This window comes from Canis aureus, chromosome 5 (genome assembly GCF_053574225.1).
Source record: "Canis aureus isolate CA01 chromosome 5, VMU_Caureus_v.1.0, whole genome shotgun sequence".
In the NCBI taxonomy this organism is placed as follows: Eukaryota; Metazoa; Chordata; class Mammalia; order Carnivora; family Canidae; genus Canis; species Canis aureus.
In genome coordinates, this window is record NC_135615.1 from 8,259,594 (window position 1) to 8,273,660 (window position 14,067).

Sequence of the window (14,067 nt, forward strand, 5' to 3'; positions counted from 1 at the left end):
AGAACAAGGTGGGACTCGATCCTGGGACCCTGGGATCACGGCCTAAGCCGAAGGCAGATGCTCAACCACTGAGCCACGCAGGCATCCCATCTGTTTCTTTTACCCACCCCATTCCTTCAATCTCCAAGAATCCCCAAGGACCTGTCCAACCCATTCTCTCTCATGCTACTGTGCCCTCTCTTCCACCATCACTAGTCACCGTCATGAAGGCAACTTCCAGTTGTAAATCTCTCCTGCCTCCTGCCCTCCCTCTCTCTGAGGCAGCACCACGCACAGAAGGCATCTGTGTTCCTGAAGTGAAGGAGGCTAGTAAAATATTTTGATCCATTCTTCAACTTTAAAATGCTACTGAAAAGAACCAAATGATTTTTTTAAATGTTTACTGTGTTTGCTAATGTTACACTGTAGGATGTGCCAAACGCAGCAGCGAGCCTGTGCTGAAGAATCGGGACTTCATTCATGTTGCAATAGAATTCTGGGGGTGGGAAGGAGCTGCTGCCTCTCTTCATGACCTTCCCCCACCCCTGGAGAGGCCCGGTTACCTCCGCAACATGGTCAGGGTGTCGGTCATGCTCCGCACTCTCTGCAGTAGACTGTCCAGCCGGTGGGGCTCCTCCTTCAGAAACCGCACGGCCTCTACTTCTATGCGTAAGATGGCTCGCATCTTGTTTTGTAGGGTTGGAAATTCTCCTGCAGGCCAAGAGCAGATGGTGAGTTGTAGGAGAAAAAATGGAACAAGCCCCTATCCGGCGTGCATGCTGGACTAGGGGTAGGAGCGTGGGGCTTATCGGCTGGAGCACCCCGCACACATCTTCAGGAAGCAGATGCTGGTCGGACACCGGGTTCCAAGTGACCTTGGGCAAGGACAGAGGTCCTCTGCGCCTCATTTCCTGTCTGTATACTTGGGATAAAGGCAACTGTCCCTTAGGATCATTTTAAACGAATTTGGCACAAGTGCCCACACTGCAAGAGCCCAGCAGAGAGAAACTATCACTCGCATTACCGAGTCCTCAATCTTACAGCACCCGCTGAAATATAATCTCCAAGAAGACAGGGACATTTGCCTATTTTGTTCAGTGGTACAGCCCAAGTGCCTAGAACAGGGCCCGGCAAACGTAGGTGTTTCATGAATACCTCTGTGTGCATGAATGAACGAATCCTTCACTACTGGGCAGATTTTTACACCCCATCCCCCGAAGACTTGCTTCTGACTTCTCCCTTCCAGGAGGAGGCTCACCTTTCAGGGAAGCCACAGCTTCTCCCACTTGTCGCAGGAGGAAAGCCCCATCTTCCACGTCTTTTAGAGTGACCACGCGGCCAGCCGATGTAGAGTCCTTCTTTAAATCTTCAACAAAGTCTTCCAGCTCACTGTGGGGTGGGGGTGGGGGGAGACCAGAGGATGGGAGTGAACACCGAGGTCCTCCTAAAGCTGCAGGAGCAAAGGGGTCGTCCGAGCCTCCCCACCAGAGTAGCTTGGTTTGCCTTAAATATTCTGCTGAGGTGTAAGGAGGGTGCAAGGAAGATCTTCCCAGGACATGCTCATGGGGACGCCCAGGTTGGCCAGAGGGAAGATGGCAGCTGGCTGACAAAGGACCCATCCCTTATTTTCAGTGGGGGATCCTGATGCCAATGAAGGGTGTGCACGCTGTGTGATGTGACAGAGGGGACAGGGTGTGCACACTATCGCGGGGCAGAAAGAGGGGGTCCCACTGGTTTATAGCAGCTCTCTCAACTTGGAACTTGATATTTGGGGCTGTTTAATTCTTTCTTGTAGGCTCCTGTGCTGTACATCGTAGGGTGTCCAGCAGCACCTCTGCCCTCTACACACTAGATGCTCAGGGCACCCACCCCCAGCCTGTGAGAAACAAGGATGTGTCCAGACATTGGTACAATGTCCCCGGGGAAGGAAGAGGCGGGGAGGGGTGGGGAGGAGCACAGATTTGCCCCTGATCGAGAACCTCTGGTTTACACTGATGATATCATTGATAAGGACTGACTTTCCGCTCTAAGCTGCAGAGGAAAAATGATCACAGTTCTGATTTCTGATATGTGTCTCTAAGAGAGAGGGAGTGAGAGAAACACACACACATGTGCACACACAAACACATCCCCTATGGTACTGCTGGAGTTCCAACAGAACTAAATTAAGGTCTTCCGCTTCAAGATGTAAACCAACCAACCAACCAAACCAACCAACTAACAACATCCCGTCCCCTGGGCACATTAATAGCCCCATCCTAAACACAAGTTTGTATCACTTCAGTTGTCTGTAAATCTGAATCTGACAACAGAAAACCTTTCTTAAAAAGGCGGAGGAAAAGGATGTTGAGAGATGAAGAACCACTAGGTGGCAGCAGGTGAACAGCATTCCACCTGCTGGTGCAGGCAGGGCTTGAAGCAGCCGGAAGAGTGAGAGAAGACACCAGTGATCTACAAAACCATGGCCTGCCAGGACCCTCCCCACTACGTGGGTGCGCAGAATGATGGGTGGCTCGGCCCTGCGGGAGGGATTCGGCAGGATGCTATCTATGTATGTTTAACAAGGACCATGGGGCAAACTTCATCCACCATACTGAAGTGGGATGGGGTTTTTGGTGATGTCTCTCATTCTATGATAGAAAATGGACTAAAACCATGATCCTTTCAGATGAAATGATGCAACTTCAACACCAAAGGGGAAAGCCTCACCTGCTCCCTGTCCACATTTGCAAACTATGGAAAGGTACCCAGTGTTATATGAGGCCCCCCCAACCCGCCACAGGAAACTTCCTACAGCAACCACATCCCTGAGGAGAGAGCGTGTGCCACTCCTTATAAGAGTTCTAAATATGGCACCTGTGTGGGGAAAAGTTATTTTCCATTTCATCACCAAACTGAAATATTTTCGTGGCAGACGGGACACACTGTCCAGCCCTTCTGAGTTTTGAGAGAAGAGCTAAGACCCAAATGTTATCACGGTTCCATTAACAATCCACAAGCCTGCCAGGCTGCAATGAATCCTCCTAGAAGCTATCATCTGACCCAAAGGCAGTCTGCCTAAAATTCTATTTTAATCTCTTCTACACAGCATGCCTCTTGGATTTCATAACTCTGCACACAGGAGACCCTTAAATGTCACAGCTTTTCCTTTGTCAATCAAGGAACATACATGAAAGTGTATTGATATTATTGGATACAACAATGTCACTTCCGTTCATATGTTTATGACATCTGTTATAAAGCAGTCAGATAGCTTTTGTTCATTCAAAATGTAACAGAGATCGGGGAGCTAAAATGAATGCTGAAAACATTTTCAATATTACGTAATCAATATGACTTTGAGATGCGAACTCTGCTCAAAGGAATGCCAGATGTTCACAGATGCTGTGGTTTACATGTAAATCCATTCTATTTGTGTGTTTCTTTTCATTCTACCTTAGTTAAAAGGAAGCATCAAATCTGTTGAAAAGTATTTCCTCTATTATTAGAAGCTCAATTATTAATTCCAAGTAGAAACCCACCAAAGAGAAAGGATCTTGATTGAATTTTTCTCCACAGTTCTAGACTTAAATTTCATTTCTCTGCCAACTGAATGGCTCACCAGTAACTTAACCCTCTCACGATGCCCAAAGGAACATACTTTCCAGTGTGTGTGTGTCTGCGTGTGTGCGCGCACACACGTGTGTGCTCGTAAGGAGAAGGCTGGGGAGTGACAGGGGAGAAGAACTGCTTTCCTAATGTTCCAGAGTTGAAATTTCTGGCTGTCTTTTGTAACTCACTCTCTCTCCCTACTCTGATCCCTCTAATCAGTCCATTTCATTTGATTTCTCTTCTCATTCCTATTTCTACTCCTTGATTCAGACCTTAATGACTTTTGACCGGACTGTTCAGAGCACTTCCAATAGGGTTTCCCTGACAGCGACGTTTCCTCCTCCGTTATCCCGCACGTGATCACCAGAGGGACCTTTCTGAAATACAGCTCCGACTTTGCTACGTCCTTAAAGCAGAAAGCTTCAGTGGCCTCCTCATCAGGCCGCAGTAACTGTCAGATGTGAAGACACTTCAGAATTTCCCCTGAAGCTTTGTGAAGTGCACATTCTTAAGCTTCGCCCAGGGAAGTTCTGAATCTGGAGTTGGACCCAAAAGCTTTCATGAAAAGCCAGGGATTCGGGTTTCTGTTCAACAAAGACCCCGCAGACATCGAGCGGGCCTGCCGGGCGTGAGTGTGGTCTGAGATATGAGCAGTCACCAAGCAGGTGGCAATGGCATTACCCAGATAGGAGACATGATCTAGTACCTTGTACCCCACTCTCCCACCAAAGTGGATGACTCCCAATTCTCCCACAACACCTTGCCCCTTCCTGCCTCACAGGGTTCCTCTGCCTGGGAGCCTCCCCACCCCCACGAGCCTCCACTGATGGCCTGTCCTCCAGGCCATCTTGGTTCCATTTAACAAACCGTCTGTGAGACCCTACGACACATGGCACTGCTCATGGTCTGGGGTCATATGAAAAATAACTAATTTCCGGTTAAGTTTTCTTGATCCCTGGGGCCCAAAAGAATATCTCCTTCTTGTAGGTTCACCTGGCACTCGTGAGTCACCCATTTTGTGCTATATGCACACTCATATGTTCTGCTTTGCCAGATTGGAGTTCCTTGTGTGCCCTGGGCACGTTTCATTCATGTGCAGCCCACCCACAGAGTCCTCCCACGATACGCTCCCTGTTCCCCTTCCTGTCTCACTCTTGGGCTGGGTTACTAGACTCAGGGTAGTATTGACATTAAAGATGCCTTTTCTAAGCCAGAAGCAAAACATACCTCAGCTAATCAAGAAACATAATTTTTAAAAGAAGAAAATTTACTTTTTCAACATTCAGTTGGAAAACTTAGAAAATATTCTTAAAAGCCTATGTATTTTTAAAGAAGTTTTCAAGAAGAATCTTAATACCTAGATTTTGGACAACTGGCTGCTACAAAAACATTTCAGACAAACAACAGCCTTATTGCTTCACAGTGGGTGATGAAATGTCTACAGAGTCAGTAACTACATAAAATTTTAGAAGCAATTGAGATGTCGGTGAACAGTGGTCAAACTCAATTTTTTAGGAAAAAAGAACTCTAACTGATTCCCTCCCCCTCCCACCCCGGACTGCTACTGAGAGGGATATTCTATTTTTAATTAGACACACTGGGTTGGCATCTGAGGTGATACAAGCTTAAGTATCAAATAGGTGATAGAAAATAACACTTTCCATCATGGAGACTTTTGGTTTTTTCTGCTCATCTGAAGAATTTGAAAGTTGCATCTTTATAGTCCCAATTTGGGAGATTTAAGAAGAGATTTACCAATAGTAGGAGAACCTAGAAAAATCACTATTCCTTACACTAGAAGGTGAAATTCATTCTATGATAAATCTTCATTGCATAACAAAACACATATTACCATAAAAGATGTGCCTGCCCTAGTGACTTGGGAGTAATAAAACTGCTCATTTCAATGGTGGAACTTGATAGATGCTTTCAATAAGAACCTCATAGAAGATTGATAACATTCAAGGAGGCATCTTTCATTCCTGGATCAGACATACTTTACATTTAAATTCTTCTTTTGTGCTTTTAACTACAACTGAATAATAGGAAGATAATTTTAACACCATTATTTTGGCTATTAGTATTCATTTATTGAGATTAAAGGCAGCCTTCCCATTTATCATTGGGTTTTGCCACTTGCTTCCATTAATTTGATGTGTTGCTGAGCCCTACGAAGGAGTGTGGTGCTCTGGCTTTTAAAGAGGCGAGCACGGTTGAACTTTCTGGGTCTGGTGGGAGGAGTGCTTAGAGTCCACGGACACCCAGAACCACAGAAGTCTACCTTGCACACAGCAGGTGCTCAATAAAGAGAGTGGGAGAGAGCACCATTAGGAAGGGCCTCCTCGTTGGCGAGGACAGGGTCCTTTTTGGGGTGACACGGCTAAACACGCAACAGGTGCCTGGCACTCACCACAGCTTCTTGACGATCCTCTCCTCTTCATGTAGGTATTTTTGCCGGTCCTGTTCTACCAGGACACGCTGGCGCTGTACGGGGTCCTCCAGCCTCTTCATGGTTTCCATCACTTTGCCACTGATTTCCAGCTCAGCCTTCTTCATCATCGCCCTCAGCAGCTCCTGGTTCTGCAGCTGTCGAATAAAAGAAATCAGCCTCAATTGGCTCTGCCTTACTGACATCCCGGCAACCGCCTGCCTGACAGTCTTCAGAAGCGGGTCTGGGTAAACAGCCCTGCAGCTGAATATTTATTTCAGTGAGGAAGGGAAGGAAGTGAAGATTGTATATAATATTGCTACTGCAACCAACATCTGAGGTTTAGCTGCCAACTGACAACCAGACTTTCGTGTCTGTGTCTGCAAAAAAATAGGAGCCTTTTCTTACTCTGGTCAGCGCATCTTGGACAAGAGGCATAAACTCTCATTGACATGTTTTTACAGGGAGCAGCTGAAAGCATCAGCTTTGGAACCAAGCACATTTTTATTTTTTTTTAATGGCTTGGTAGATGCGCCTGGGAATCGTTTGCAAGCCCCAAATTGAAACACAAACTTGAACGTGTGATAATGAAAAATCCAGTGGCCCCAACACCCCTCCCTCCTTGAGCCCAAGTGACCTTGGAAACATCACTTTCTCTTTCCCTGTTCAAGATGTCAGCTGCAAGAATGGAGCCTTTAGGAATATGGCTTATGGTGCTCGGAGAATAACATCTGTAACGTTAGGATAGGCATTCCCTGCACCGAAATAGGTCTTCCTGCCTACCCTGTCTTCCTCCCATCGTGGTGCCTGAAATACCCTTATTACTTGGTCTTTTATATCTTAAAGGCTTTTTTTAACCTTTGACCCCCTTCACCCATTTCTCACACCCCTTCCTCTCGCAACCACCAATCTATTCTCTGTATCTGAGTTTTTTTTTTTATTCCACATATAAAAGAGGTCATATGGGATTTGTCTTTCTCTGACTCATTTCACTTTAGCATTATGCCCTCAACGCCCAACCATAGTCTCACAAATGGTAAGATTTCATTTCATTTTTTATGGCCAGATAATATTCCATTGTAGATGTGCACTTCGTTTTATTTTTATTTTTAAGTTTTTATTATTGAAGTATAGTTGACATACAATGTTATATTACTTTCAGGTGTAGAACACAGTGATTCAAGAATCCTATACATTCAATGCTCAACCCAGTACAACGTCATGACAATATTATTGACCATTCATCCACTGATGGACACTCTTGTTTCCATATTTTGGCTATTGTAAACAGTGCAGCAATGAACATGGGTGTGCATATATCTTTTTGAGTTACTGTTTTTGTTTTCTTTAGATAAATACTCAGAAGTGGAATTACTGGATTACATGGTGGTTCTAATTTTATTTTCTGAGAGACCTCCATGTTGTTTTCCACAGTGGCTGCACCAATTTACCATCCCACCAACAGCATATGAGGGTTCCTTTTTCTCCACATTCCTGTCTTTTTGATACTGGTCATTCTCACAGGTGTGAGAGGTATCTCATTGTGGTTTTCATTTGCATTTCCCTGATGATTAACAGAGTTGAGTATCTTTTCATGTACCTGTTGGTCATCTATGTCTTCTTTGGAAAAATATCTATTCAGATCCCTCCATTTAAAAAAATTGGATTGCTTGGGGGTTTTGGTATTGAGTTATACATACTCTGGATATTAACCTCTTATCAAAAATATGATTTGCCAATATTTTGTCCCATTCAGTAGGTTGCCTTTTCATTTTGTTGATGGTCTCATTTACTACGTAGAAGCTGTTCACTTTGAGGTAGTTCCATTTGTTTATTTCTTCTTTGTTGCTTTTCCCTTTGGTGTTAGTTTCAAAAATTCATTGCCAAGACCTATGTCAAAAAGCTTACTGCCTATGTTTTTTTTTTTCTAGGAATTTCATGGTTTCAGGCCTTATGTTCCAGTCCTAAATCCATTTTAGAGTTAATTTTTGTGTTTGGTGTAACATGATGGTCCAGTGTCATTCTTTTGCATGAGGCTGTCCAGTTTTCCTAGCACCACTTATCAAAGAGACTATTCTTTCCTCATTGTAATATTCTTGGCTCCTTTTTCATAAAGTAATTGATTATATATGTGTAGGACCATATTTCTGGGCTCCCTCTTATGTTCCATTGATCTATGTGTCTGTTTTTATGCCAATACCATACTATGTTGATTATTATAGCTTTGTAATATATTTTGAAATTGGGAAGTATGATGCCTCTAGCTTTGCTCTTTCTAAAGATTGCTTTGGACTATTCAGGGTCTTTTGTGGTTCCACTTTGGATCAAATACCAACCTGGCTACTGTGAAACTTTGGCATGTTACTCAGACTCACTTGGTCTCTGTTTCCTTATCTTTAAGGATGAGGATTCATTTCCCTTAGCAGAGCTAGTCTGAGGGCGAAAGGAGATACTGCTTGATATGGAATAGATACTCAACAAATGTTGATTTGGCTATGGACTATTTCACTGTATCAGTTAAAAGAGAATAAGAGTGGGATCCCTGGGTGGCGCAGCGGTTTGGCACCTGCCTTTGGCCCAGGGCGCGATCCTGAAGACCGGGATCGAATCCCACGTCGGGCTCCTGGTGCATGGGGCCTGCTTCTCCCTCTGCCTGTGTCTCTGCCTCTCTCTCTCTCTCTCTCTCTGTGTGTGACTATCATAAATAAATAAAAAAAAATTAAAAAAAAGAGAATAAGAGTGTCCTTCTCATTTACATAGATCCACATACCAAATATCATGTAATCACAGACCACTAAAACTTAGTACTCAGTGTTGATGGTTGCAATGATAATGATTTCAGATGACCTCAAGGCTCTTGGCAATTTACTGTTTTTGCCTGGATTTTATGTGGGCTGCTTGCATGCATAATATCACAATATCCATATAATTTTCCATATAGTTTCCAGAGCACTCTTGTTTCTTACCCCAGAGAGTAGAAAACGTGTGGTTTGCATCTGGCTTCATAAGAATCTAGTCAAACACTTAGCCTTTTTCCAAGTCCTATATTAAGTATATCTTTGGAGCAGGACAGTTTTATGATAGCACATCCATCAAGTGAATTTATTCAATCAGCCTCAAAGACAGTAGTGTTATACCTATCATATTATACCTAAAGTTTCCCTGAAATTTCAGTTGGCTGTTATTGTTTTTTTTTGTTTTGTTTTGTTTTCTGGTTCATGGACTGTAATACAATTACTGTGTATCACCACATGGGAGTGATGTCTTCATGCAAATGCCATCTGCCATGTTACCCTCAACTCAAAACCCATCCTGTCTTCCGGTTTTGCTAAATAAAGATAAAACATTCCAACATGAGCCAACAAGCAGAGCCATCATCATGTTCCAACATCAGCTCTGTACTGATTAACTGGCCATCCAGAAAGAGATTGCCTGGGTTCAATTTCTAGTTTTACCACTTAGCAGCCATGTGACTGCGGGCAACTTATTAATCTCTCTGTGTATCCATGAAAAGGGCAATAGTCATTCATATCTCATAGGCTGGTAATGGAGATTCAGCGAGGGCATAAAGTGCTTATAACAGTGTCTGGCACAAACCTGGCCCCAGGGGTGGGGCTTGCAGTTTTGTCTGGAAGGGAACCAAATGCAAATGTACTACTCTTGGGTTATCCCCTCTGAATGACTCATAATTATGCCCTCATTGCCTTGGCTAATAGTGTCTTTTTATTGTGGTCTTACAGTCAGTATATTGCTCAAAGTCACCACGAATGGAAACAATGCATGGAGGATAAGTTCCTCCCATGTTCTCTGTAGCTACAGCTCTGCCCACAAGGCACAGGGAAGTCTGGCCCTTCTCCAAATCACCACTTTTCTCACATTACAGGCAGTCAGCAATCCCTGCTGTAGCAACACAGGCGTCCTTTCTGTTCTTCTGACTGGCTAGGCTCCTTTCTGCCACAGGGACTTTGCACCTGCAATTACCCCTATGTCGTTAATTTTTGCTCTCCACAGCCTCCAGGACACAGGGCTGCTCACAGCAGGTGCTCCATAAATATTGATAAATACATGATTTAAGTAGTAATGCTGATAATAATGAACAAAGGACAATGTGAAATTCCTTCCTAGATGGTAGATGTATGGACTGACCCATAGGCTCAGATATGCCTTGGGCTCAACTCTCATGCCCTGACCTTCTGACAGTAGTAATCGCTGAATGCCCACAGCAACACTGCCAGCAATCAAAATGGCGTGCTCAAATTCAATGCCATGTGACAAATCCCATGGAGCTACTTATTTCAAAGGGGTGCAGGGAAGAGGGGTCACAGGTAGGCAAAGGATAAATAAACAGATGATTAGGTGTGTTGAAAAGTGACTGGCACCTGGGTCCTATCCCCCCGAGAGATTCTGATTTAATTGGTCTACTGTGCAGCTTGGGCATTGGGAGTTCTTTCAACTTCTCAGATGATTCTTATGTGCCACTGGGGATAAGCATTATGGCCTAAGCAAAGGATTCCCAAAAGGATAGATGATGTCACTGTGCCACAAGCTGTGTGGCACAGCCCTCTGTGCTGAATCCCTCCCACCAAATCTCACAGACAAGCTCCCAAAAAATGGTCCCGTTAGCAGTGGGTATTAACAGTGGCTATCACACTGGAAATTATTACTGGAATATTTAAAATTCTTAAAATTGAAATTTGGAAGATGAGAAAAGTGAAGCCCTGAGAGGTTAAGTGGCTTGTTCAGGGTCACTCCATAATTAAGGGCAGAATCAGGATAAGAACCGAGTGTTTTGAATTCAACCCAGTTTGTTCAACCATCCCAAGTGGCTCCTCTGACAAGGCAGGGACATGTCTGTGTTATTCTCAGCCACAAGCACAGTTTCTGACACGCAGTGGGCACCGAACACATAGCTGCTGTACAATAAATTTCAATAGGACATTACTCAGAAGCCCACAGGTGTCGCAGGAGAACACAACCTCACATAATATTCAAGTTATGCGACTGGTAATATGGCAGATTGCATAAATTATTCCACTTGAACAGGGTTTTCACCTGGAGTTCCAGGTTATATGATCCTCCTTCTGGAAAGAGGGGCTTCCCAGAGCCAGCTGGAGGGAACAGAGAGGGGATTTTCCATAGCACGGTGCTGGCACCCGGAAAATGATGGGTTAATTGTGAAGGAATAAGTGTGAGCACAGGTTTTCCTTCTACTTTCCTCGAGCCCCCCACCCTCCTGCCTGGTGTTCCCGCCATGGTCCCCAGGACACAGGACTCCCCTGTTCATCCCAGCAGCGCGTGAAGTGCTAAGCTGAGGCAAGATGTAGATAAACATCTCTCTCCAAATGCTTTAAATGAATTAGTCATTAGCAGTTCATATCATTACATTTTATTTTTGCTTAGCAAGGATGCCTACATTTTAATTAACTTGAAAAACCTTCTATTGGGGCGCCTGGGTGGCTCAGTTGGTTGAGCGTCTGCCTTCAGCTTGGGTCATGATCCTGGAGTCCTGAGATCAAGTCCCATGTTGGGCTCCCTGCCCAGTAGTGGGGGGGGGGGTCTGCTTCTCCCACTCCCTCTCTCCCTCTCCTTCTGCTCATGCTCTCTCTCTCAGATGAATAAATAAAAAACCTTTAAAAAATAAAATTAAAAACCCCGTCTATTAAAGTATAGTTTACAAATGAAATATACCCATTTTAAATGCACAAAACTCCTTCATGACCCTTTGCAACTAGTCCCCCCAAACTCCAGCCCAAAGAAACCACGAGTCTGTTCTGTGTCCCTATAAATGGGTTCTTTGTGTTCTACAGGGACATATACGTGAAATTACACAGTAGGTAATCCTTAGGGTATGGCTTCTTCCCTTCAGTATATAGTTTTTGAGATCCAGTATGATCTTGTATGTGTTTCAGTAGTTCATTTTTGTTAATGCAGAGTGGTACTCCATTTGTATGGATAATCAACTACATGGATTTATGTTGTATGTGCTAACACATCTTTGTATGTTTGCATATTGACTTGATTCTGGTGAACTTGCTTTAATTCACTTATTTCTGGTGGCAACTTTTTGTAGTCCTTTGATGCTATACATAGGCAACCATGCCATTTGTGAGTAAAGCCAATTTTCCTTTCCTATAGGGATGCCTTTTCTCTCTTTTTTGAGCCTTATTCCACTGGCTAGGATCTTCATTCAGTACAGTATTCAGTAGAAGTGAAAGCAGCCTTCCTTGCTGATTTCTGATTTTATGGAAAATGTGTGTAGCACTGCACCATTAGCTATGTTTCTGTAGGTTTTTCAGACATCCTTTACCAGATTAAGCATCCTTCTACTAGATTGTTAAATGTTCTTAACATTAGCAATGAATTTTGTCACGGTTTTTTTTCTGTATTTAATGAAATGGTATGATTTTTTTCCTTTATTACCTTAATAAGATCAAATATGTGGATTCTTTTTTTCATATTACAATAATCTTGCATTCCCGGGATAAAAACCAGGATAATATGTTATCCTTTTTATATATTGCTGGATTCAATTGCTAATATTTTGTTAAGGATTTGTTACATATGTTCTCCTGAGGGATATTGGTCTATATTTTCTTTTCTTATAATATCTTTGACTGGTTTTGCTCTTAGGGTAATGCTAGATTCATAAAGCCAGTTGAGAAGTGTCCTCTATTTTCTTTTTTTTTTTTTGTTTTTTTTTTTTATTTATTTTATTTTATTTTTTATTTTTTTTAGTGTCCTCTATTTTCTGAAGAGTTTTTTTTCCCTTTCAATGCTGTAAAGATGTCATTATTCCATTGTTTCCAGACTTAACTTTTGTCTCTGGTGAGAAGTTGGTGTTAATTCTTATTTATATTTCCCTGTAAGTAAGGTGTCCTTTCCCTGCCAACTTCTGGCTGCCTATAAAACTTTTCTATTAATTCCTTTTCTTCCCCCAGGGGTTTATTGAACTTCTTTGGTCTGTGGATTTACAGCTTTCATCATATTTAGAATAACTCCAGCCATTATTTCTTCTAATATTTTATGCTTTTCCTCTGGACCACTTAATATTGTTCCACAAATCATTAAGGTTTGATTCATTTTCTTCAATCTTTTTTTCTTTATATTTCAGTATGAACAGCTTCTACTGCTATGTTTTCAAGTTAACTGATATTTTGTTTTACCAGTAATAAATCTTCTATAAAGTCCATTTAGATATTGTTTTTCAGCCTTGAAAGTTACACGTAGATCCATTTTTTGTTTCTTTCCATTTCTTGTCTCATTGTGTTCATATTTTTCTTTAAATCTTGAGAATAATTATTATAGCTATCTTCAAGTCCTTGCTGCTGTTCTTGTCATTAGTCTTTGCTGATTTTTCTTCACATGTCTAGTAATTTTTGATTGAGTGCTGGACAGGCAGTTCCAGATTTTGTTTTCCATTACAGGTGGAGTTGCTCTGGCAGATGGTTGAGTTACTCTTTTCAGCTTTGTTATGGTGAATCTAGGGTAGCCTTTACTCTGGGACCAGTTTATCCCCAAGACAGGAACATAGTTCTTCTTTGATCTCCACTGAATGCCCGAGGTGATCAATGAAGCCTCTTTACTCTTGCTTGTCAAGGTACCCAGCCCTGTGTGAGCTCTGGGGATTTTTTAGCTTAGAGCCTCCCATTTTGTTTTTGCCTGGCTTGGTGGTCTTTCACACAACACATGCTTGGCTTATTATTCAATGACAGACCATAGATTATATTATATAGGCTTCTCTCTGCAGAGCTTCCTCTTATTTGGTATTCTACTCCACAAATTCTAGGTGTTTCAGCTCTCTAAACTTTCATTTTATCTCCTGAGTTAGACCATCAGTGTTCTGCTTGGGTCATTCCTTTCTACATGATGATCTGAAAAGTGTCGCCAGGCAGAAAGCTGAGTCAGGTGTAGGTTTCACTTCCTTTGCTTCTATACTCCTAAGGATTACAATCCTGTGTTGTCTGTTATCCAATATTGGGAAATAGTTGTTTCACACATATTTAAAATTTTTTTCAGTGTTCTAATTGTCAACAGTGGGAAGGTAAGTACAGTTAAAATTACCCACTTAT

General features: G+C 42.7%; 1 protein-coding gene across 18 annotated transcripts in view; it reads right to left on the reverse strand.

Annotated features, from left to right (window-relative positions):
- Positions 1-14,067, reverse strand: part of KIAA1217 (KIAA1217 ortholog) — a 433,991-nt gene that overhangs the window by 21,135 nt on the left and 398,789 nt on the right. For all 18 annotated transcript variants that reach the window (XM_077896782.1, XM_077896784.1, XM_077896783.1 and 15 more), the window contains 3 exons: positions 5,981-6,156; positions 1,238-1,368; positions 543-690 (listed from right to left, as the gene is read on the reverse strand). In XM_077896782.1, the coding sequence (XP_077752908.1) occupies positions 543-690; positions 1,238-1,368; positions 5,981-6,156 (455 nt within the window). The remainder of the gene's footprint in view (positions 1-542; positions 691-1,237; positions 1,369-5,980; positions 6,157-14,067) is intronic.